The sequence below is a fragment of the Drosophila subobscura genome, chromosome E, assembly GCF_008121235.1.
Source record: "Drosophila subobscura isolate 14011-0131.10 chromosome E, UCBerk_Dsub_1.0, whole genome shotgun sequence".
Taxonomy (NCBI): Eukaryota; Metazoa; Arthropoda; class Insecta; order Diptera; family Drosophilidae; genus Drosophila; species Drosophila subobscura.
In genome coordinates, this window is record NC_048531.1 from 20,096,431 (window position 1) to 20,121,740 (window position 25,310).

At 43.0% G+C, this 25,310-nt stretch overlaps 2 protein-coding genes across 2 annotated transcripts; both read right to left on the reverse strand.

The window, feature by feature from the left end:
* Window positions 1-1,259: 1,259 nt before the first annotated feature.
* LOC117889983 (ADP-ribose glycohydrolase OARD1-like) lies at window positions 1,260-1,645 on the reverse strand. The gene is made up of 2 exons (XM_034794565.1): window positions 1,636-1,645; window positions 1,260-1,567 (listed from the first exon to the last, which is right to left on the reverse strand). Exons 1-2 carry the CDS (start codon window positions 1,643-1,645, stop codon window positions 1,275-1,277), a joined length of 303 nt encoding a protein of 100 aa, XP_034650456.1. The 3' UTR covers window positions 1,260-1,274.
* Window positions 1,646-2,469: 824 nt separating this feature from the next.
* Window positions 2,470-14,503, reverse strand: LOC117892650 (protein gooseberry-neuro). Its single transcript, XM_034799009.1, has 5 exons — window positions 14,042-14,503; window positions 13,599-13,912; window positions 10,076-10,187; window positions 3,010-3,597; window positions 2,470-2,834 (listed from the first exon to the last, which is right to left on the reverse strand). Exons 1-5 carry the CDS (start codon window positions 14,097-14,099, stop codon window positions 2,539-2,541), a joined length of 1,368 nt encoding a protein of 455 aa, XP_034654900.1. The 5' UTR covers window positions 14,100-14,503; the 3' UTR covers window positions 2,470-2,538.
* Between the last annotated feature and the right edge of the window lie 10,807 nt (window positions 14,504-25,310).

Genomic DNA, 25,310 nt, shown 5'->3' on the forward strand with positions numbered 1-25,310 from the left:
ACCCGAAGTGATCCGGGACATTTTCCCGATCCCGAGGAGGCGTGACATGTCCTTTTTCGACAGGAAAAAGCTGAGCTATAGCCTTGTAGAGATTAAAAAGAAAAAACAACGTGAAAATGGCATTATCCTTAATGTCCTTGCACCCGAACTGGTCGCAAAGGATCCAGGACATTGTGCCGATCACGAGGGGGCGTGGCACATCCTGGGCGGACTACAAATAATGGAGAAAACAACAAAACAAATCTCTCCTGTTATTTTTGTCAAATTTTGACAGTCACCTCTTTGCACAGTGGCGCCCACGCGATGAAGACGGTCATTTCTGGAACTAAAATAATGTAGTTCGAGAATTGGCCGATCTGTGTTGGGACGCCACTGTGAACTTTTGAAATTGCTTCACTGAAATGGCCGAAAACTGGAAAATTTTCAGACAAAGTACCAGGCGAACAGAAGTCAGCAGAAGGTAACTGCTTTCCATGTTTTTTCACTGTGTCAAAAGCTGGATGCTATTAAACCGCAATTAATTTTAGTAACTTGGCCACTGAAAAATGAATTGCGGTTTCATAGCATCCAGATTTTGACACATTGAAAAAACATGGAAACCAGTTACCTTCAGCTGACTTCTGTTCGCCTGGTACTTTGTCTGAAAATTTTCCTGTTTCCTGTTTCCTGGCCGAAAACTAAATCAAAATCTGGATGCTATGAAACCGCAATTCAACCAGTAACCTTCTGCTGACTTCTGTTCGCCTGGTACTTTGTCTGAAAATTTTCCTGTTGAGCCAACAGGTCGTTGGTGTTGGTCGTAGAGAACAACGACAGAACAGTTTTGTTTTCTTCTTTTCTCCTATATTTGTGGGTCGATCAGAATGTGCCACACCTTTTTTTTTTTTTTTTTCGTAATCAGGACAACTTCCCCGATCCTTTTCAATCTCTCTCGCTTCAAGGACATCAAGGATTAAGGATTCAATTGCACATATTTCCCAATCCCATAATAAATACAATTGATGTTAGGTACATACATATATGTATGTATATGTATACTTCTTTTATTTGATATCTTCGCCTAGAATTGATTCTTAATTGCTTGGTGGAGGCACAAAGTTGTAGACGACAATCTCCAGCTGCTCCTGCCCGAACACGTACTCCAGAACGCCGCTGACTTTGTCCCATTCCAAGCCATCAATACCGCAACCGATGCGCGGTATGGCCAGCTGCTTAACGATGTTTTTGCGCTGCGAAAAGGTTCGAAATGCATAGGTAAAGAATTGATCTAAAAGTTAGCGCAAGCCACTCACCATGTGTTCGCGCATCTGCTCCAGAGATGACTGCAGCGACTCGTATGTTGGTTTTCCCCAGCTTTGTGGCTTCGTCACCAGATAGTAAATGTAGCGATCATTATCCTTGAGCACAGCCACATCACCGCTGGCCGCCTTCTGGGCACGCAGCTCATCGACCTTGCCGTAGACCTCCTTGAACTTCACAGCTATGCCTGCGCCCACGGCCAAGTCAGCGCCCACGCAATGGGCCAGCGAGTGCGAGACTTTGTCTACAGTATGTAAATGTATGTAAATTATTAAGAGAGACATGTTTATTAAGTGATAACATTGAAAAATTTGAAAAATAGCGCGCATAGATCACCAGTAATCATTGTGGCTATAATAATGATCCAATCGGAACCCAATTTGGTGATCTGATAGATATGGTCATTCCCTACGGAATGGCGTTTTTAGTTTTCTGTTATCTTCAAAATTGTAGTTTTGGGAGGTTTTCGCCATTTTGAGGGGGCGGAAGGGGGCGGGGCTCATTTTTGAAATACACTGGTTCCAGTGTGAGCATACAGCAGTCTGGTGCCAAAATTTGGTGGCTCTAGCTCTTATAGTCTCTGAGAACTAGCCGACAAACAAGACGGACAGACGGACGGACGGACGGACGGACAGACGGACAGATAGACATGGCTCAATCGACTCGGCTATTGATGCTGATCAAGAATATATATACTTTATGGGATCGGAAACGTTTCCTTCTGTGCGTTACATACAACCGTTATCCGCACAAATACAATATACCCTATTTACTCTTCGAGTACCGGGTATAAAAATGCGGGGATCATCAGTGAGCGGTCTTCGTAACTTCTCATCGGTATGCAGAAAGTACATATGTACATACCGCAAACTCACTTCTATTTAATTTATTTAAAATTTTAATTTATTTTAATTTATATATGTACATGTATGCATTTTTAATGTGTAACAATACCGCGTCACGTTTAGAGTAGAAAAATAAATATATGTTTATATCTATCTATCTGAATAAACTACTTAAATATAAACACGTCACCAGCTTTAGTTCGCATCTAAAAGCCTGTAATGTAAATGTAGTAAGCGGAGTGTATATTCACGTTCAGAGTGTATAAATAGTTTTCCAACATTAACATGTGCCCCGATGATAATTGAAATACATACAACTGACACGAAATTTGAATGGGGTTCTGTCCCTGAGCGTGCAAAACGCTCGTAGAGTGTCGTCACCGGCTTTATTAACTCACGACCAATACTTGGCCTGACCCTGCGCCGGCAACGGGTGATTGTAGGCAGCGGCTGCTGCAGCATTTCCATGTGCCGCTGCAGCGGCATAATCATTGAGTTGGTGCTGGGCAACATGGGCATTGTAGTTGGCTGCCGCAACAGCCGACTGGTTGAGATGGTAGGCAGCCTGCGACCAATTTGAGGGAGTTTCCAGCTTTGAGTAGTTGTCGCTTAAGTGCAAGGAAGGCGAGATCTTTGAAACGCTATCGGCGGTTAATTTGGAGAAGTCATCGATGGTTAGCTTGGAGTAGTCTGAATTAGAAGAGAAAAGCGAGGATAAAGTTAGACACAAAAAGATGTAAGATTGCACTGTGATAGGAAAATATTGGATTATAAAGCACCGGCAAACAAATGAAGAGCCATTTATTTGTTCATGTATGTATGTATGTACATACATATGTATGTATATGTATATATGTATGAGTACCTTGGTGATAATAGTTTTGACTGGCAAAATGTCCGGGCTGTGCAAAGCTTCCAGGGAATCCGTGCTGTGCGGCACTTTGTACCAAGTCGTAGCCGCCCATTTGTGTGTGATGATGCACAGCCGCTGCTGCAGCTGCTGCACTGTGGTGGGAGCTTGGGGCATGAGCAGAATGATGAACACCATCGTTAATGTTTGCTCCATTGGCGGTGGCCCCTGCAGCCGGACTGTAGCCCGCCATTGAGCCAACGCCGAGGGGACCGAAGCCGAGGGGAGCTGTCGCTCCGCTAGGACCAACGCCCACACTTGCACTGCCACTGTTCATTGGCGAAAGACCGGAGCTTGATCCTCCAGAATGTTTCCGGAGACGAGCCCTTCTATTCGAGAACCAGACTTGAATGCGTGCCTCAGTCAAGGCTGTGGTTTGGGCTAGCTCCTCCCTGGTATATACGTCTGGATATTGGGTTCGGGCAAAGGCCCTTTCTAAAGCCTCCAATTGCTCAGCGGTGAAAGTGGTACGGGATCGTCGCTGCTTGCGTTTCAGTGGAATTCCAGGCTCAGACTCCGTATCACTAATATCCGAATCGCGGCCTGGAATTGGATGGGAAAGTTATCATCAGCTGGAACTCGTTCTTTATTCAAAGGCAACTAAAATTATTATCGCCTCGTAAGAGGCCATACAATTTTCCACGCTCATTGTTTTCAAACGAAACTGAATCATATAGTGTGGTTCTATCTACGGATCCACCGCGTAGGGCCACCGACGCAGATCGCCAGCGATCGTGTGAACCCCAGATCAATTCCAAGTCATAGCTCCATATAAATGGGAGTCGACGTTCAATGCGCGCCATTGCATATTAATTTAAATGTCGGGGAGCGCAGCAAATCTGTCAAAAGCCACCGACAATCACACAGAAGGCTGAAAGATGACGCGATCGGCACTTTGGAGGGTGGAAGGCTAGCTGCTGTGGCGAGGGCGTAGCCGCAGGCTCGTAAAAGTCACAGCACTTGATAAGTGACACAATATATCATATTACACAAGAAGATGATCGGCAAGTTGTCAGCGGCCATGGAGGAGTGCGCCAATTAACTTCGGCATCTCTTTACGAAAGGGAAAAGCCGCCGCCATTGGCAATCGGGCTTGAAGCGCGGCGTGTGGCATGGTCGACCTCACCAGAGCCGTTCCAAATTATTTGGAGAGCTCATTACACAATAAACTGAGTTTTCAGACGGGGCGGAGTCACAGCCATGCCAGCTTAGGATCAAAGCGTAGAAATCATCGCTTATAATCGGTACCATTCAACAACATCACAAGTTCATTTTTCATAAGAACAAACAGAGGCAGGACGACGTCTTTCCAGAATCGTGCGGTAAATTATTTGTGTGGGTGCAGATGTGTGTTTGTAAATGAAGCGGAAATACATTTTATTCCGATTAAATTGATCATTCGTTGACCTGAATGCAATGTTCTTTATATGGGCATTTGTACGTACACATCTTCATACATATGTATGTACATATGTATGTATGAGCATACACATGTATCCCTAAGAGCGCCCTCTGACCTGTTTCTGTTCCGGTCAGCGCTGGAGTCAATCTTTTCCGGTCTGCCAACTGAAATTATTAATTGACTTAACGAGTGATGGGGGTTTCCTGTTTCTTTAGATATGTGATTAATAGTAGCTTATACCTCATGGGAGGTGCGTGTAAGTTAGATCGTTCGATGGTATAAAATCATTTAAAGATATTCTTAGCTGTTTCTTTGATTTAATATCGGAATTTAATATATTTGTATTGTTTAAACGGACACATGCCTTCTTAAGAATACTACAATGTAACTGTTTAATTTTTCAGATTTGTTAAAGCCCAGTTGAGTTATTAAAGATTCGGACGGGACAAACCAACAAAATTATAAGTATACTATCGGCACGCTTATAGGCTCCACAGATCTCCAGACCACACCCAAAATGCTCTTAAGCGATACCGCCAAAGCGGTACGCCCACAGTTTAGTGCTGTCTGTGGTTCAATATAGAAATCAAAAAGTTCACATGTGTATTAAGTAAAAACGAATGGATATGAATGATAAAATACAGAAGTCACATTATTAATCTTTCAACAGACGAAACAATAAAACTTAATTATACGAAAGAAGGGGAGTCGATGTAGATTCCAGAGACTGCAGAAGCCATGGAAGCCATGGAAAGAAGACAACGAAAAACGGGTTCGAGAAACGACACCAAAGCAAAGGTGGAAGGAAAAAATCAATTAGTTTTTAAATGTGAAACATTTTATTAATTTGTTGTTACTTGCCCATTAATAATGCTTGTATACCGATAAGAGAGCCAACAACACTGCCGGTCCAAAGAGAAAAATTCCAACAGCGCACGAAACAAAGGCACTTTTTATTTTGGCACCAGCATCGACAATGGCTGTGGCACCACTTTGGCTACCGTGGTGCTGCTCTGTCTTTCAGCTTTAGGGCTTTCTTTTTTATACCTGGACCCTGTGGAAAATTGTGTGGGGGCTCTAAGCTTTGATAAATTACTGTGGCTCCGCAATCTGGGATGGCTATTCCATCATTTTTGACGACGCGTACCTTCAAGTTGCGTTTCGGAACAGCAGGTAGTACTTCAGATGGATCTCAGGGAGTCGATTTCCTTGCTGCTGCTGTTGATGCTGTGCGGTCAAATAACATGATCTTGAGGCCAAGTGCAAAAGGCAAACGGGCAACCTTCAACATTATTTTATATTTTTCATTTGATATTATTGGAGACCAATCACTTCTGATGGACAATTGGTGCATAACCTTTGTCTGAGCTGTGGCAAAGATCAATCCGCCTTTGGCTATTAACCTATTCGAGCACACATCATCGATCACCAATCTTGACATTGACTATACCATTTAAATTGGTGCATCTGATGTTAAAGTCTTTAGGGCTGCAGGCAGAATTTAACTTCAATTGAAAAACAATTCTTAAATACCGTTTTCTACGTTGCCCTGCTGAAGAGCGGGGTCTGCGGAGCCCAACCTGTCAGATGTCAGTGCAGAGACACGCGCGTTCTCTGTCGCCAAACATCAGATTTGGGATTTGAAAAAATCTTGGGACCATATGACATGGACATGGGCACGGCTGAAGGGGCAACGGCAACCCAACTCAGCTCAGCTCAGTCGGATATGTTATTTTTTAAGTCTTCAGATTCATGTCAGCAAAAGGATTACAGGAGCTTTAAAACGTATGCCGCTTTAATATTTAACAAGATCTGAGCTGGGAATATGTGTGTAGACGAAATACTTAAAATTTAAACAACTATAGTATGTGCAAGTATATTTTTATATTGAAGACGTTCATAGTGGAACAGATAGTTGGCTTAGTTCTGAAACCCTATAATTATATGAACATCCAACAATTATGTAAATGCTTAAATCGAACATAAATATTCTATCGATGTATGTATGTTCTCAACGCACTCGCAATGGGAAAGTCATTCCGATTCGAACAAAAAATCGAAATACAAATGAGCGGACAGCTAAATACGATCATCGAATTCAAAATCATTTCCAATGACGCCCATTTGAACTAATTTTGTGGAGCCTTCGATGAATAATGATGGAGAGGAGTAGACCATGGGGCCAAATTTAGTTATAATCATAATACGGCGGCAAAATATACGAAATCGTTAAAGGAGTCGAACTTGAGGTTCCGAACGAAATTAAACTAATTTAAATAACAATGCATACAAGAACTTGATCAAAACAAATCCCAGATGGTGTCCGACTTGGCAAAGTCGAAGTGAAACGCACCAAAAGAAAGAGAGTGAGTAAAGGGGAAAGAGAAATACAGAGTAGAAAAGAGAAAACGAGACAGAGAAGTCGGTTAAAGTGTGATAATGCGTTAATAAAATATTTTGTAACTCATCAACACGAAAGATGCACTCGGGGAGGGCTCAACCGTATCAGTATACCGACGGCGGCAGAAAACAGACAAGAGTCAGGTTGAGATGATCAGGGCCACAATAAGATGAAACAGAACGCACCAGGACACCCTGGTGGGCATTAAAGATGCCGCTCAATATCGGTGCATTTGAAGTCAAAGCGATGCTTTTGTTACGTTGACACTTTTTTCGGGCATGAACGATTTTAATGGGTTTTCGAGTCGAACAAATGGGCCAACCACGGGATCAGGCCATATGTGTGAGCGAGGGGCGGCAGAGACTTGGTCAGGGACGGTTAGGCACAAGGGCAGTGGCAGAGCTGCGGGGCTATAGACCGCACGCACATGAATGTTAGTGCAGGAGCAGGAGCAGGATATTTTTGCGCAATCACCGAGAGCCCGAGCTCTTCCTCGCCGTGCAATCATTTGTCATGTGACACTGCAGGAATGCGGCACTCTCTTTTCGTCTCCCTCGGCTTCTCGTTGCGGTAAATTAAAGAAGGTGTGACCTCTTATAACAGGATCCCCTTGGGCGGCATCCGTTTGACTTCGTCGGCCATTGCCACCTCAAAGTTTTTTTTTGCAAATAATTGAACCTGTTTGTATTTTCGTTTGGAAAGGACCTGCCCTCGTATTGCTGCCGCTTTGTCTGGTCCTGACCATCGAGGTGGGGGAATATATTTTGTAAATATCCTTGCCCATTCCCACGGCGGTCTTTCTTGATGTCATTGTCCTATCCACTAATTGCCACAAGTGCTAGCCTCGTCTTTTCTTCTTTCTTTCCATCGCTGACTTCTTGTCGGTGTTTTGGCATTTGATTTCTTTGTGTTACCTTACTTTCTTTCTCTGAGTGGTTAGGGCAGTGCTAGGCTGTGATAATAATCGCACACATATTTATCAGTCAAGCGGCTTGACTTTGGGTTACGAGATCAGACAGCTTGGATATTGCCAGGCTATTTGGCGGAGGCGTTTCAAACGTTTAGCTGTGTTTTTTTGTTTGTGTGTTTCAGGAGATCGGGCGATCAATATTTATCATGTTACAATATTCCAAGATGTGCATGGAAAAATGTACCATAAATTATTGCTGAATTGCAAATGATAAACTATGCCAGTGGCTTCTCGAACTGGTTTCAAGACTAAACTCTATTTTAATTGGTATTTAGATGAGTCTGTGTCGGCATCTCTCAAATGCCATCAATGCTCTTAATAACGTGTTTAGTTGAATCATTTTGTTGGCTTTGCTTACAAATGTATTGATTTTTTTCATGGAAAATTATAACAGCACTTTTGACACCAACGCTTTTTCACTAGCCCCGCACAATTAATTTTTTTAGGGTATCTTAAGCTATTATTTGATTCACCATGTCTCTTCATAGTTTTTCGGTTTACGAAAGATCAAAGCAAGCCGCCGATAAACGAAGTCAGCGACAATAAGGCATCAAAGTCTGGGAGATGGTTGTTGGGAATTCGTTGATGGAACTGTGGAATGGGCAGTGCAGTCAGGGCTGGGACTTGGAGAAGTCGACGGACACGGACGTGTCCCTATAAATTGTACAAAATCCAAATCAAACGAAATTATATGCGAACTAAAGACGAAGAAAAATATTTAATAATGCATAATTTTATTTTCGGTGTCTTCAGGTCAGAGCAAGAAATCATTTCGTCGCTGGCAAAGGAGGCGTTGATTACAGGCACCGGCACCGACTTTGTTATCTCTGGTCGCAGGTCTCAGATCCCAGAGATTCCAACTCTGTTGGGGTCTGGCCAGTTGCAGCTTCAGATGTGTCTCTGTGATGCCGGTTCCGATTGGGGTTCTGATTGTTACTCAAAAATGGGTAGATGGCTGGGTGCAGTTGTGGCTGCTCTTGGTGGATGGGCGTAATAATGGTCCGAAGCATGGGTACAAGGATGCAGATGAGGACAGAGGAATCAGCTATGACGGGAGGGCGTGAGCTTATTATACGCTTCGACAACATAATGACCACATTGCTCAAGGGTTATATAGATTATGCTTAGTAAATACTTAATGTATGTCGGATGTCAAATAGACTATGCAAACAGGTGCTGAGAGGAATAAGCCCAACCTTGAGTAAAATATAGAGGTCGGATGAATGGGAAAATGGGAAACTGAATGTGACAATATTCATTATGAATTTACATCAAACAGTGGCAGAAGAACATTAAATTCAAATGTTAGAGATTCAAGCACATCCCTAGCTCATAATTTTTCCTGTAACCACCAAGTGCAAAAACAACATAAAAGTATACAAACATACTTCCTTTCAAGGTAACGGAAACTTCTTACAATTCTTGCATTATTCTTTGCATGAATGCGAGCGACTACCACTATCGACCTGCACTCATTCAAAGGGATTCGCCCTCTGAGCCATTGTAAAGCGAGATCTCTGTTGTGACAGGCGGCCAAGGTCGGCAAAATATCAGAGAGTGTCTGCAAAATTAACAATTGCCAAAATCCTGATCATAATATTTCGGTTTTCGGACCTAATGGAAAAAATCCAAGTACAGTGCTCTCTCTTTCTCTCAAAGGGTGCGTCTAATGATGCATCGGGAGATCATACAAAATAATTTTCTACTCAATTTTCAACCAAGCACAACAGAACAGACACCGCTTTGACCCCGCCGATCGTTTATCGAATGACTTTGCATATTTAGTCTGATTATTGGCTCGCTCAAAATGTGAACGTCGGAAAAAGAGAGAGAAAGATGTGATCTCACGCAAGGCAGTGGAAAGCGATGTTATTAGCTGGGACTGGATCTGGCACTGGTGCTCAGTCTGGGTTGTCGAAAAAGAATCTTGAAACTTGTGTACTTTTGATTCTCAGGTGTCATCATCTACACCTATTTCGGTTGTGTATAGCCAACAAGCGATAGAGATCGTTATCGTATAGGCAGAGCATTCCATTGTAGTCATTTTCCCTTTTCTGAGCGGCTTTGATTTAAGTTTAAGTCGCTCGTTCTAAGACGATCAAAGTAATGTTGCCGACACAATTTTGTTGATTCGAACTACAAATGATTTGATGATGATTTTCCGAAATTATCAAATAAATGATCAGTGGTTTTCACAATTAACATTCTCAAATAGGTTTCTCTATCATATCAATCTTGTTTTACTTACCGCCTAGAATTCCATGGATGGTGTAGTCCTTACGACCGTCTTCGCTACCGCGATCGTTACCCCTTAACAGGCGGCTGATGGATGATGTTGATGGTGGATCCGCGAAGCCTTCCTGTGTTTAACAATTAAAGATTTCTGATTTACATTTATAACTCGATATATCTGGAATCAATAAATTATATTCTGATGAGGACGCGAAAGTCGACTCAATAATATATGTACATATCTACATTGCAGACCCCACATTGATGCTGAGACATATTGGATACAATGCATACTGAGGGCTCTGACATAAACACTATAGTTGCTGGGCAGCTCCTTGTGGTTGCACAGTTTTCATATATATTGCTGTCTTTCTATCCACTTCTTCCCACCTTGGTCGTGTAATCCAATTATGGAAATGTCAAGCTAAGAGTTAGGCCATGCATGAGAACTTATCTCTACCTGCTGCCGTTTAAAATGCCTGTGTCGCGCGTTGTATTAAAAACAGAGACATGTGTTGAGATTTGATAAAACCAAGAGAGAAGACTGAGGCGGTAAAACAAATTGCAAGAGATTGGCCGGAATGAAGTTTATCTCTGGGGTGCAAAGTTAAGCTCTTTCCTTAATATGCTTTACTTGAGACTACGCGAGTCAAGCACAATCTACTATCTCTGTTTGAAAATTCTAACTGTTCATCACTATCATTCTCACTATTTCCATTGAAACATTAAACCGATCCCGAAATCAATTCCAAATCGGAAAAAATAACCATTTTCCATTTTATGCTACGAAATCTGTCTGTTTTAATTTGAGGCACATGTTGGCTTCAACTTTAACTTCAGGTTACAGCTAACCGCTGCATAACGAAGCGCATCTGGACTGAGAACTGAGTACAGGCCAAAGTCTATTACGTCCGGAGGTCGGTTTAGCCAGTCGGTTGCTCAAATAGAGTGACTTGAGCCGCAAACATTTTCATGATTAATAATATATGTATTTTTCCACTGACTAAATTATCATGACTTTTCTCGTTCTCTCTTGAGGTTTGTGGCTAATTCCTGAGCGAACAAAGTTTGAAACTGGCGCTCAAAGACAAGACAGGGACCAGACAAGACAAGACGCCGAGCACGCGAACCGAAACTGACATTTTGTCCAGTCTGGGACGGTAGTATGGCCGGGCCGGGCCGCCGTGGGCTGTCTGTTTAACTGGTGTTGGTCTCTTGCTACCGACTCCTATTTCTATTGAATGTGTCATAAATACAACAAGATAAATGTGCTTTGATTTTCAACTGGACTTTGTTGCGTTATTAATAAATGGGTCTGCGTCTGGGGTCTACCTTCCTGTACCGGTTGTCCAGCTGGAATGTGTGACGGCTTATCTTGTAGCAACTGACAACTGGATCCCAATTTCAATTTCAAACTCAAACTCAAACCCAAGTCCATTCCAAGCCGATCTCGATCTCGATCTCGGTCGAGCCCCCGACTGCGAGATATTTTTTTTGCCTTTCCCCTTGGCTTTTCTGCCTTAGCAATTTCAATTGAAATTTAATTAATTAGTTGACAGTTGGATTGACACTTGACTGTGCTTCATTCGTATAGCACTATTTATTTACAATATTATTTCCCTTCTGCGATCGTACTTTGGGGCCGCCATGGCTTCTGGCTTGAGTGACAGGGATAGTGCGTAGTTTTTAATTAATCAAGTTTCTTGGAAATCAGCAGTTTGTCAGAAGCTCCGAAAATATGGGAGTGAAGAACTTACCGTCTTCAACATGCAACAAAATTGGATAATATCCAAATCACTTCCAATGTGCAATAGCAAGTTAAATCAATCACGATCATCGATTGAAACATTGTCTAACGTAATGGTAACTGTGCAGACAGATAGTGACAATCGAGTCGAAGGCAGGGGGCATTCAAAGAGAAAAATCGAGAAAAGCGAAAGAGCAAGATCGGCATCTCCGATAGCGTGTTCTAATTCAGCGTGAAGCGCACCTGGAGGCTTTTTTTTACGCCTACTGCCTTGACAACCAAGCCAAACAAAACGAAAACGTCTCACAGATACAGAACGGTGATATGATGCAACCAGCGATGCAATTGTGTGCGTGAGCTTTATCTGGCCGACCATATCGATGGCCGCTCGAATTGGTATAGCCACATAAAGTGTAACTAATTGCGGCTTCAAATAAAGAGCAGGCAGACATGAGCCTCCAAAAGGGGCTGGCGCATGAATATGCGAATACAATGTATCTTGCATCCTCCGTGCATACAAACTGGCCGAAAGGCGAAAAACGACTACAATTCAGCCGTCATCGGGCCAACAATTCATCCAAAAAGGGCTCCAAATTGGTGCTCTGCGGATAGACCGTATGCCAAAATCGAAATATTACCCGAGACAGATGGTCTGTTCTTGGAGTCCACGAATAAGCTATGTACATACATATGTATGTATGTACATTTGTATATTGTCGTAGGTTCAGAAATCAGTTTGAGGTCTGTCCACTGAATTTGCTTTTCGCTTGCTGATTCAAATGTGATTCTGTGTGTGTTTTACGCTAATTTGTGCAAAAGTAATGGCTGAACATATGCGATTCTGACGAGGTGCTTGGATTTTTACGCTGACTGTGTGTTGACATACTATATTGAAATGGGTAAAAGAAGGCACGATGACACTCCGGCAAAGTTTTTGTTTGGTTTTTTAAATCTCCTATTAAAACGTGACAAAAAATAAGTTTGGCTGGTGAGGTAAGATCTAAAATAAATGATAACTCTGCCTAACATACACTGAGGGATTGAAATATTGCATCATCGATGCACCTAGTTGCCAGCTTATTCTTAATACTGGTGTTAAAGAAAAAGCCAACGTTACACCCTATTTCTTTTAAGGTATGACACGTCAACCCGGCTGACTATACCCCATTATCAGATTCCTTTTTCTTTGGCGTAAAATTGCGTGACAAGCCGGAAGTTTGGAGTAATGCCTAGAAGCCAAAAGGCAAGATAAAAATACAATTTTTTGCACCTTGCCGCCTCAAGGATGAAACACAATCCATGCCGACAAGAAAACAAAAACTATAGCGACAACAACAGCAACATCAACAGCCTACTCTTTATGGTTTAATCGATTTCTTAACGGTATGGGTGGCATGCGAAAATTTGTCGTCGCCGTTGTACAACAAATTTGTCAATGGGCGGCCAAGTTCAAAATCGATCCTGGGGCCATATGGACCATTTGTGCTACGAGACAGCCGGCATATGCAAAGGGCCGAGAAATGTCACCGGCAACGTGCCATAACAAAGACAGCGGGCGGCCCGAGTCTGCCACGTGACTTTTCGGAAAACGGAAGTAAACGACCAGCGAATGGTCTTTTCAATGCAGTTGGTATTGGTGCATCTCTTGTCTGCATATAATGCCATGCGGTTATGGCCACTGCTGGGCCTTGCAAGTCCTTGGACCCTTTGTTTTGGCACATTTTATTGCCTTATGTAGTCTCATGCCTGCCTCATGCAGGTGCTGTCAGCCTGCACTAACCGAGTAACTCACCTTGATCAGCTTTTCTCGTATCTCCCAACTAAATATGCCGGGATTCTCCTTCCGTAACTCATCGATCCGTGTCTCAATCTCAGGCGAGGTCACCTTTGGCTTTGATCCACCAATGACCCCTGGCCTAATCGAACCCGTCTCCTGATAACGGTTTAGAATCTTTGACACACACCCATGCGAAACCCGCAACTGGCGTGAAATTACGCAGGGACGAACTCCACTTGCCGCCATTTCCACGATCTTTAAGCGAATGTGATTGGGCAGCGGACGACCATTGATAAAGACTCCTCCGAGTTGGTTAACGCGACCTTGTCCTGTAAAAGAGAAAGAAACCATGTTTCAATCTTATGCCCCAGCTTTATTTAGAGTGTGTCGAATAGTTCTCAATGAAAGTTAGAGACTTTCATTCTCTTGGTGCATGATAAGCCCACCCGTTAGCTTACCTTGAAAGGGATAACCCGCAAATAGAGGCCGCAGAGAGTTGGCGCTAGACATATCCATATTTGTCCAAATCCAATTGCTTATTCATTAACTTAGAAATTAGGTCGATGTTTCACTTTTCAACGAAAATAGCTTTGGCTTCGATTTCAATCAAAGTGCCTCAAATTCAATCCACCTCCACAACAATGACACCGAAAAATTCAACTATTCCCTAACAATCACATTCGAAGTGGACGAAAGGCTCCACCTCATCATCAAGAACTCTGACATATGCGATTTCCGATTCCGACGGAAGTTTGCGACTCTCCACCCGATAGCGGGCTAGCGGCGACAATCCAGCTCGGCGCAACGTGAACTTTTCTTGGAATTACGCGCTTCGGCGATCAAACAGCACGAGACTTGCAAGGCAACTAAAGAGGAGCGCGAGCATAAATTAACGAAGGCCGGCCGGGCCCGGTTGATGTCGACGACTGCTACGGGGACGGACGAACAATGAGATCGCTCCATAAACTGGTTTTCCACATCGGGCAACTACCACCACTCGTGCTGATGGAGATGGAGATGCTAGCGAAGAGGGAGAGCGAGAGTAGCTTTCGCGCCCGCCCTTTCTGTGTTTGCTGCCTGCTCGGGCGCCACACCAACATGGCAACGATCAAAAACTTCAGTGTGGGACAGAGATGGAAGACAGAGAGGCGCGTGAGAGCTGAGTGAGCGCTCTCCGGCGCTTTAATCGAGCTGCAATGCCACGCCTCGAGAGAGCTCTGATTGGCTGTGCTCGCTCAGGGCGGTTCAGGGCTGAGCTCAACTCACGTTTGATATTGTAAGATATCCGTTATCCATCCGCACATCAACATCAACCCCCTGCCCACTGCCGTTTGGCTGATCATTTTGGAAGTGCAGCTGTCCACGGGCACGGGCCCGGGCTGGGCTGGGCTCCTGTCACGGCCGACACATTTGTGTGAATTGTATGACTCTTTATTTGTCGCTGGCAGCCAATTAAAGCGTGAAGGCTGCCGTCGGCACAGGACATAGACCGGCATCCAGGCCGAGAGCCAGACCGAGTCCAATGCCATAAGCATTATCAATCGTTCCGGTGTTGGCAGTTTTAGCACCCACAGTTGTGTGTCGTGTGTTCTCAATGTATGTTTATCCGACTTTTCCACCTCCATCTTCTTTTCCCTTTGCCGGTATAGTTGGGTTAGGTCTTTGTCGTCAAACTTTATGGGGGTTCGCGTTTCCTTTAGCTTATTGGCTTATCCTTTCCTGCTAGCATTCGCCCAGACACAATGCAAGTTCATGCTTATTAACGATGAAATCATTTGAATATTCGGTTAGCCGTTGAAACTGCATTTGATTTACGATATGCAATGTAATAAGGACCTTTGATAAGGTCGCTCCATTACTGCAAGTTCATTAGAACTAAGTATGTTGTATCCTCGTTCCGTGATCCTTGTGGCAATAAACGTGTGTCTGGGGAATTTCCAAAAGGCTAGTATCTTACCAAATATCCCAAACCTCGACTTATTTTTAATATGGATCCAGTCCTTATACCATCATCCTGATGAGGATTTTTCCAATGTTCTACCCTAAACTACCGATATACAAACATAAAAATCCATCAACATCCATTAAAGCAAACGAAAGTCACACCTGGTTCGGTTTGGACTGACTGTCTGCAGTTTTAGAAAAATTGAAAAACCAGCGAACAAAAGCGAAAACAGCCAAAGGACATCATCATACTATAAAGAATTAAGCGTGAAGTTTACGCATATTAAGGATACGCACATGCCGCCTGCATCTGGCTTCGGAAAAGGCAGTCAGGGACAGAGGGAAATTTAAAGAGAGACAAAATGGCTGCTCTTTTCCTTTGTGCGTATATATGTATGTACATATGTGCATATATGTATGTATGTATGTGTATATATGCATGTGAATACGTATGTATTCAGTAAGTCGAAGTGAGTCTTGTGCAGAATCAGGATCAGACATGCAAATCTCTACTCTAAATAATATTTCAGCAGATTTTACCCAACAACTCCATTGAGCGGAATGAGCTGGCTAGGCTGAGGAAACAACCGTTGGCCATTGAGTGGAAGTCAGGGTGAGAATTGTAATACTCAGCTGGTCTAGGCTCTCTGCTGGCATGCACCATGAAATAATCGGAATAATTCTCGTTGCTAATGGAGCGTTATGCAAGGACCAAGAGCTAACTACTTGAGTGCACTCGCATGCATCATTTATAATGGCTATGGCAATGCAAATGAGCCACACAGGATACTCACGAACAAGGAAATGTTGCTGCTCCATGTTCAGGCCGAAACCACAGAAACTTGGTCACGATACAGATGACAAATTCTTTAATTTGCGTATTGACAGTTTTCAATTACCGGAGCGGCTCAAGCGTGGCAGCGTCGGCGTCACAACTTTCGATAAGGAGCCTTTGGGCATAACTTCTGTTTATTGCCTTGTGAAACGGAAATCCGCTTATATACTAGAATGTGGGCGTGACAGTTTGGCTGCCTGTTAAATAGTCAGAGGCAATGAAAAGTGCGTTTTGGTGAAGGGAATTGCCGATTTGGAAACTGGTTTGCATATAAATAAAATTTAATAAGACGAAGGAAAGCCAATCAAAAAGAAAAATTTCTTGGAATGTTTGAATAAGAAATTCTTGAGATTTGTCATAAAACGAACAAACATGTAAAATGCTAAGAAATACACCACATAAAAGAGAACTGCAACGAAAAGTGTGAAAGTTAAAATTAACACTGTTTGTGACACTTTCCAGTTAATATCGCGTAAACAAAACCTTCAATTGCAGTCCTATAAATTAAATTCAAAAATCAATACAAAAATATCGAGACCTTCTTAGCTACTGACAGGATTTTTTGAATGCTTTAAATTGTAGTGCTAAAGTCTACTTCAAGTATTGTCCCTGAATTGAATCACATGCTAGCCACTTTGCTCCGCAATGATTTACTAAGGGCTGTAAATTGTGTCGCCAAGCAGGGAAGACAGAAAAGTTGTTCTATAGATCATTATAGAAGGCAGTAAAAGGCAACATGTGAGTAAAGTCTAATTCATTCAAACTCGCGAGACCATAAACCTCTCTCGTAACTGGATCGGAGTGTAGACTCTTTACACCGGGAAACGGGAGTTCTCTATAGGAAATCACCAACTATGAATAGTGTGGGCTTCCCAGAATGGAACTCTTACTTTGAGGGAGACTTGGGATCGACAACATCTGGTTTTTCTGGGGCTAGGACTACTGAATCCCAAACGAGTAGATCAACGTCCTTGGCCAGAGCCTCACGCTTGCTGTGCTACTGTCCATCCAAGCCCCCCGCCGATTTGACACCTTCGTTCACGCTGGTGTCTCATGTCAGGCCCGGCGGGACGAATATCGACAGCGTTTGTTTTCCTTGCAAATTTAGCATGAAGGAGTGAAAACTGTCTGACCACTGTATTTAAGTGTTTCTGGGTGCGTGTGTGTTTGTGTGTGCGACCAGTTTTCACTTGTGCACTTCCTAGGCCTAGTCCGGCTGTGCGAGCGATCTGTCATATGTGATTGTTCAATATTTGTGAGTTTGCCAAATGGTTTTGTTTGCCTTCCGTTTGGTCAACAGGTCCATAGCTACTGCTGCATCTGTATACTTTAGGATTCTTGTTCATCTGTTGACAGTTTGTCAAAAGTTTTTTGATGGATCATTTTGTGGAACTTCATTTTAATGTAGGACTAACGGATAAGTATTTATTGATAGATTGTAAGCGATTGTGATAAAGAACATGTTCCAGGAATACAAAAAGGATCTTGAAAGTGTTTAAGCATCTTGTGCTACAGAGGTACTTTACATTTAAAAGAGCCGCAGTTGGTTAGGAAACATTTGCAATTTCGTTTGGTAATTTCGTTACAAATGAATTTTTTTTTGTATGTATATTTTGGATGCAGTCAGACTCGTAAAAACGATCTGGGAGGGGGAGAAAAAGAGACATCTCTTGCGACTTTGATGGATCCGCTAGTGAAGGAAAGTTAAGCGTGTTTCGCTTAAATGAAGTACCAAAAACTCAATTTATTTGCAATTAAATTTTGAAAGAAAACTGCACGGGCGCGGTGCTCAGTCTGCGCCTGGGCATTTGCATTGTCCGGTGAAAAAAATGAGACTTTGGAGTTCTCTCTCGCTCTCACAAACTGCGTTTGCGTCCTTTGCTCAGTTGCAAGTGCGTTGGTGCGGCTTGTGCTTTTGATCTTGCCTGTTCACACGCATGGCCTTTTCACTCAACTCCGCTCCACTCCGGCCCACTCCCCACTTCGTCGCCACCCATCAGCGTCTCATTTGAAAGCTAAAGGCGCTCCCCGTGGGCCGACTCGGGACTGGGCTATATGTCATTGTAACATAAAAGTTCAATTTTAATTGCCGCGCTTGACGTGCCCAAGGTATTTGGCTTGGCATTTTTACGATCACTTTGGCAAATGTGCGCTTCAAAGCCATTTCGGTCAGCTCCGATCTCGAAGACCGCCAACCTCCGAGCGCACGGATCACCGACCGACTTTTGTCGGCCACTTTGTCCAGTCACTGCAAGGTACCGACACCTGAGACACCATCTCCATGTCCGTCCCCATCCCAGCAGTCTTCTGAAACTCTGTGTCAAGTCGTAAAACACATCAGCATCAGCGTCAGCCCCAAGATGTCGTTCCGAGCATGGATTTTACATATGTTCATTTGTTTATATGACTTGGTGTTTGTTGCCAACTCAGATTGGTACTCAAGTTAAGCGATTGCAAGTCCGTAACTCATTTCGTCTCTTTTTCCTTCATTTTTTGTTGCTTAAATGATCACGAAAAATGTTTAAGTGCAACCCTAACCGAAATTTAAAATCTGCAGTTGGGAGAGCAGTGCTTTTCACAAACTTGCAAATTAACAGGGCTGAAACATATTGTATCATGGCAAGTAACAACGGTATAGGCTCCTCAGTTCAAAAAATTATGTACATTAGTGCTTAATAGAGGAAATTTTTATGTTTATCTGAGATTATTTTCTACCAGTGCATTTCAAACATGTCTTGCATCAATAACATAAATTAAAAACTCAGCCGAAAACGGAAACGAACTTCCAGCGGCATTCGCTTTGAGCGAGCTGCTGACATATGCAAACACTCTCCGCGCTTAACACCCCGCGATTTTGACTTCCACCTTCCTCCCTGTAGCCGCAACGCCCGGTCAGATGAATCTGCAGACTGCGTGTCGTCTCCCACATGGGCAGGAGAATTCAGCAACACACTCTGGTAGTCCCTGGCCTGGCAGTGACCAATTTTTTTGCAGCGGTCCCCATTTCGCTTAGCGTCTGAAGATGGGCAGTTCGTTATAAGTTATTTAATGGCCAACCCTCTCCTCTGCCTTCCTTCCTACCACCTCCCGGCACAACTGTTGAGTAATTTGCTGAACATGCAACCGCCAATCGATGGAGCGAGACTGCCCAGATTTTCGCAGATTTATGAGACGAGCTGGTGTTTTATTTCTTGTTTGGTATTCTTTTGGTGTTTATTACTTGGCATCGGCAATAAATTTGCTCACAGGCTGCCGAATGCGTTTTTAAACAGTGTATCTTAAATCAAAGATCAGTGGGTTTTGACCGAAGACACTCGATTTCCCGAGAAAATCTCGAGCAGCTTTTAGAAATAACTAAATTACGTGAAACCCAACGACCACAAGCTTCATAATTAGGTTAAAGCAGTGTAGGGGAGGCAAGGTGGTACCAGGTGGGCGGGAAATCGTGTTTGCTGTATCGACCCTGAGACCAAATAGGAGACAACACAGCCGCAGGAGCAAGGACACCGCCAAGTACTAACAAACTATTAACACTCGAACCGCAGACTCATAACTCGGGAACTCAGTTGCGTTAGATACCTACGAACGGCGGTAGGTCCTGGAATCACGGAGACCTGTATTCCATGCTTCTTTTTTTGTCGCATGATTAGAGTCCATTACGAATCGTAAGTGTTACGCTCTGCTCTCAACCGGCGACTCTTCGTCTGACCATGGCTGCATATAACTGTCGGAGGTCCAAGGTTTCGCTTGCCTTTGTTTTTCTTCTTTTTGTTTCCTGCTTCCCTTAGTTGTCCAGTCAAATAGACTTGTCAAACTGTGCCAATGATCGATTTGACACGCCAACTTAGTCAACTTCTGGATGTCTACATCCTGCACTAGCGTTTCCAATCGCTTTAGCAGCGCTTTTTAGCCTGAATGAACAAACAGAAATTCGAGTATCTACGCGCAATCCAGAAGATACGCATCTGCTGGTAGGCAGTGCCGCTTTAATACCCAAAAAAGGTGTTGCCAAATTATGCTAATTGAATTAATTGCGTTAAGGTGAAACCAGATAGTGGAAATCTTTGGGGTTTAGATCCAAAATGGCAAATTATCATAAAGCTACAAAAACAATAGAGATGATGGAGATGTCTGATGTGTTAATTGAGCTAATGTTTCTTAGTGCGTTATTGGAAATTGATTTTCGACGCCCACTAAAGATTATGAAGTATTTCAAGTCTTTGAACATAAGTTTGTAAGTACAAATACAAAAATTTCTCGATTTCAAAAAGCCACAATGAATAATGTGAGAGTGATAATAATAATCCTTGATTCTGGGAACTTAACTTCAATTAGATGCGAAAAATGCCGCAACAAATCAAAATCTAATTAAATCAACTGAAGATAACATGTAGCTCAATTTGTCACACTCCGCACTACATTTGAAGAAACAATCCACAAAATGCCGCTGCAGTTTGTTTTGGAAAAGTCGGCACGAGACTTGCCGTTTGACTTAACGGGAATTGGACTTGATGCCACAATAATAACTAATGCAGCTTGGGAGCTCAAGTAACTCCCAGCTTTGACATGTGCCGACTGACGGATCGACTCACCTGAGAATAATTGAAAATCACGCTGGCCAATTGTCACTTTTTAGAAAATCAACGAAAATTGAAATTGTAGCAAATCGATTTGGGCCTTCAACTGGAACATGAGTGGGAAACTGGTTCGAGATCGAGCTACTCGTAGAGTGGGAAATGGAAATAGAAAATACCTTTATATGGAATTTCGAGGATTTAATTAGAAGTAAAAGTTAACATATGGAGCTTCATGTGGACTTCCACTTGCTCTATGGATGGTCTCTCTGTGTGTAATCTTTCAATAATTATTTATTTTCCTTTTTTCACATGGCATTTGCTTTCGATAATTTTTGGAGTGCGGTGGCAGCCTCAGCGCAGAACTAAAACCCATTTCGAATTCATTTATATTCACCATGGAAAATAAATCAAATCGGGAAGCGGCGCGTAGGGAGCGGGTTTCGGTGGCCGCCGAACAGGGAAATAGATTCCTACTTATGAAGATTATTTATGTATTTGTTGCTTGTATAGTACCTACTTATTCCTTAGAGCTTCTTTGCATTGCATATGCATAGGAAGAAATGGATTGATTGCGTTTCGTGATTATTTCGTTTATGCATTCTCGGTGCATTTATTTAAGAAAATTTTCCATATTTCAATGTCAAATTTGTTGTAATCAAATCTGATTAATATATTAATTTTTTCTGCATGGATCATTAATAATGGTATTGAAGTGGATCGAAAATGCATATTTCTCTTTGAAGCCTTCTAGGATGAGGAAAGATAAAAGTAGCAAAAGTGTGCAGTCCCCTCACCGTTATTTTTAATGCCTTCAATGAAGACTACCCCTTATATTTGCGCTCAGAATTCTTTCTGAAACAATTGTCAAGTTCATGACGATCGATTCTGCCGAATAGCCGGAAAAACCCTTTCATCAAGTCATATGTGCAGGCGTTATAATTATAAACATTGACATCACACCTCTCGCCGACACGCAGGTGCTAAACGTATTTTATGGCTTGACGCCACACACCGCACGATTTTCAGGGACGCGATGCTAGAGACGCTTCGGAGAGGAATTGTAGCAAAGGAGTGGATGGCAGGTCCCTATCAGAACGCGACCGGAGTGTTAATCAAGGATCAGCTGAAAATTAACAGTAAAGCGATAAACGAAGGCGCTACGCCGAAGTGCAATTAAGGTTCATCATAATCATCATCATCTTCATCCTTATCATCGGACTCATCGCTTCACTGCCTTTCCCTTATGGTTTTGAAAGAATCCGCCACATTTCAGCGGCTGTGACTTGAGCTCAAATGTTTTATTTACGACGGCAACGCCGACGCGGGCTGTTAGAATTCACACTTCGATGGTGGCGGTCCTTGTCAGGCAGCGGCTTGGGTGTCCTCCCTCTATTCCCCATACGTCATTGACTCATTTCACTCCCCTCCTCCCTACACTCTTTTGCCGACAAAGCGCTGCAAACGGAGCAGAGTTGAAAAGGAAACCACAGATCATGCACATAATGGAATTCTTTGTGTGCCCGTCCAAAAGTCAAGCGATCCCTCTACTCTTTGCCATATCATCCTGGCGATACGCGTGCCCGCCTCTCCAACACTCTCGATTGGCTAAAACATCACCCAGAACTCCTTTGCAATTAGATGATTCTCTTTTCGTTAAGCTGACCAACTGGCATTAAAAATTTGGGGGCGTCATCCGATCACACATTATTAATTCGTTTTTAACCGTTCCGAAGGAGTGATATATTTGTACATATTACTCTTCTCACCTCTCGGACCAACTGTCCGATCGGGCCACCTCCTCTCCTCCGCATCCTCCTCTGCCAAGTAGCCACCCTAATTAATCATCTTTTTCCTTTATTTCACTTCTGGGATTTCAGCTTCAGTTTGTGGCTTTGGTGAGCCGCCCCTTCGTAGTAACATTTGCTGTGTAAACAGTTGCGGTTGAGTTTTAATTTAGTTTTCTTGTTTCACAGTCCGCAGTTGCCTCAGCCCCCACAGCTGTTGCTTTTACTGTCGGGTAGAGAGGAGCCGGAGAGGGGCTTTCGTCTAAGCTGACATATGGGCGTTAGTGGTAATATTTCAGAGGAATTTATTAGCCCAGCATTTTGTAGGGATCTTCATTACTTACTAATATACGACGTTTTGAAAAATTGTTTCAGGCCAAAACATTTCTAGGGAGTATTTTAAATCAATATTAGAGCAGACCTCTCATTCGCTTGTCACAGACCGTCGACTTGGCATCGAAGAGAACGCTCCCTTTTTTTTTGAAGAGTCGAAGAAAATGAATTCCACAGCATTTTAAAGGCATCACTCAAGTCAATTCCAATGGCCTTAATTCATTTCGTTTTTACAAATGAATTTTCCGACTTAATACTCGAGCAATGTGCAAGCCGACAGCTCGGCTGAAGCATGGCTTCCATTCCTTTCGTCCTTGGCTGGCTGGGAAAAATATTAAAAAATTCCCACAAAAATGCCACAGTAGACAAATCAAAAGTATTTTTCTACAAGCTGAAGAATAGTTGGCTATTTATTTTTCCTAATAAAATGAATTGGAAGGTAATCACACAAATGGGCTGAATAAATGAATGAGAAGCGGTAGTCAAGAAAGAAAGACAGACAATAAACGACCCAACACTTGCCATTCGAAAGTTCAATGTATATACAGATACATCACTGACGAAGACAAACAATCTGTATCTGCAACAGTATCGATATCGACAGCGGTATTTTTGCCAATCGCACAGTAGCATTTGGAGTTGTCATAAGATTTGAGCGATTGCCTCGAAGCGAAACCACACACAGAGCGTGGCGGCCAACCAAACCAAACAATAGCCTTACAATTATTGCCAAATGGCACACATTCAACGTCAGTGTCGGCGTCGGCGTCGGTGTCGGTTTTTGTGTCGTCGTCACACCCACGCGAAATGTATCTCACAGATACACACGCTTAGGCCCCCCTCCAACCTCACTGGCAACAAGTTAGTTCATTTTGTTCATGTCTCCAGCCTTGCCTTGGATATGATGCCGCATAATTTTCAATGCTCGCGCACGCGGCGTATACGCAACATGCCCAAAAGTTCTTTGATTTCGACCGACACCAAGAGCGGAGAGCTCATAGCCGAGATCTCTGAGCACAGATGGAGCAAACAGCAAATTAACCAAAAGTCATGCACTCGGAAATGAAGTTTTTTTCCCTTTTTGCTCGTGCGAAAATCTTTTTGTCAGCTTCCCACTCGTCTATACATACACATTAGTGGTCTTCCGGGTGCCTGTTTCCCATGAATATTAATTTTGTCTGTTGCTTTGGGTATCAGCTTCATTCTAATTAACAATAGCAAAGCAACCGCAATGCCTGTTGGCTGATTTCAGTAATTGAATTACATCTTCGTAGTGTTAAGAGTGAACGAAATAGCTAGTTATACGAGAGTTGTAATGTTACTTAAATACTGATATGTACCAAGAAGGGCACGTTTGTATTAAACCCCCAAGCTGGTCCACTTTTAGTCCAAGGTCAAGGAATTCCTGAAGGCGTTTTCCAGACAGAAAGGATGCAAACAAAATTCCGTTCTAGGGGTAATAAGGGGAGAGACGCAAGTCCTCCCAATGACGTTAGCTGGGCACCCGTGCATATTGCTCCCACTCATCTTCGAGACGGCTTAGTAACCTTTTTCACATTCTCTTATTCTTCCTTGAATCATTCAAAGCACTTCAGTTAAGAAAGTGTTTTCTTTTCTAAGGATTCCTCGATGTGGGCATTTTTTGTGTTGCGAAGTTGTCGCATATTTGTACAGTAAGTCTTTAAACGGAAATCCTGTACATAATATGATTACGACATGCGCAATCAATTCAAACGCTAGCATTTCACCAACCGGAAACATAAAGTGACTGTTGCTAAATTGAAAACCTTAGAAAGGCAGCCCTCGGTAAACACAGGAATTCGCATAACTCCAAATCAAGCGCAAATAAAATAAATATTTATAATGGAGTACCAGCTCTAAGCCCTCTCGGGTTTATCCAAAAATCAACTCCACAGAGAAAATGTAACAAAATAAAACTCAGTTTTTTCTGGGGGCGGAGCTAAACAGAAGTGCAGCCATACTATGAAAATTGGTGTTGCTCTCTCTTTCTCGTTTCTTGCTTTGCTTATCTCCTCTGTCGCAGTGTAGCAAACAGTGCTCCTGCTCTGCTCTAACAGTGCTCTAGCACCAGCCACGCTCTCTTGCGATCGCTGCTTCTCGTTCTCACTCCGACTGCTGCCTGCTTGCACTTCCACCCTCGCTCGCTTGGGTTTTTCTCCGACCAAAAACTTGTTTCCTTGGGTCTGAGAATCTCACGAATTCGTTTTAGTCTTGGTGGCTGACCATTTCAAAA

Bases quoted from the DNA above. Each gene is read 5' to 3' on its own strand.
- LOC117892650 (XM_034799009.1), bottom strand. From the start codon at position 14,099: ATGGATATGTCTAGCGCCAACTCTCTGCGGCCTCTATTTGCGGGTTAT. The intron at 13,913-14,041 runs GTAAGCTAACGG...TCTCTTTTACAG, and splicing joins TGCGGGTTATCCCTTTCAAG to GACAAGGTCGCGTTAACCAA. The intron at 10,188-13,598 runs GTGAGTTACTCG...TGTTAAACACAG, and splicing joins TACGAGAAAAGCTGATCAAG to GAAGGCTTCGCGGATCCACC.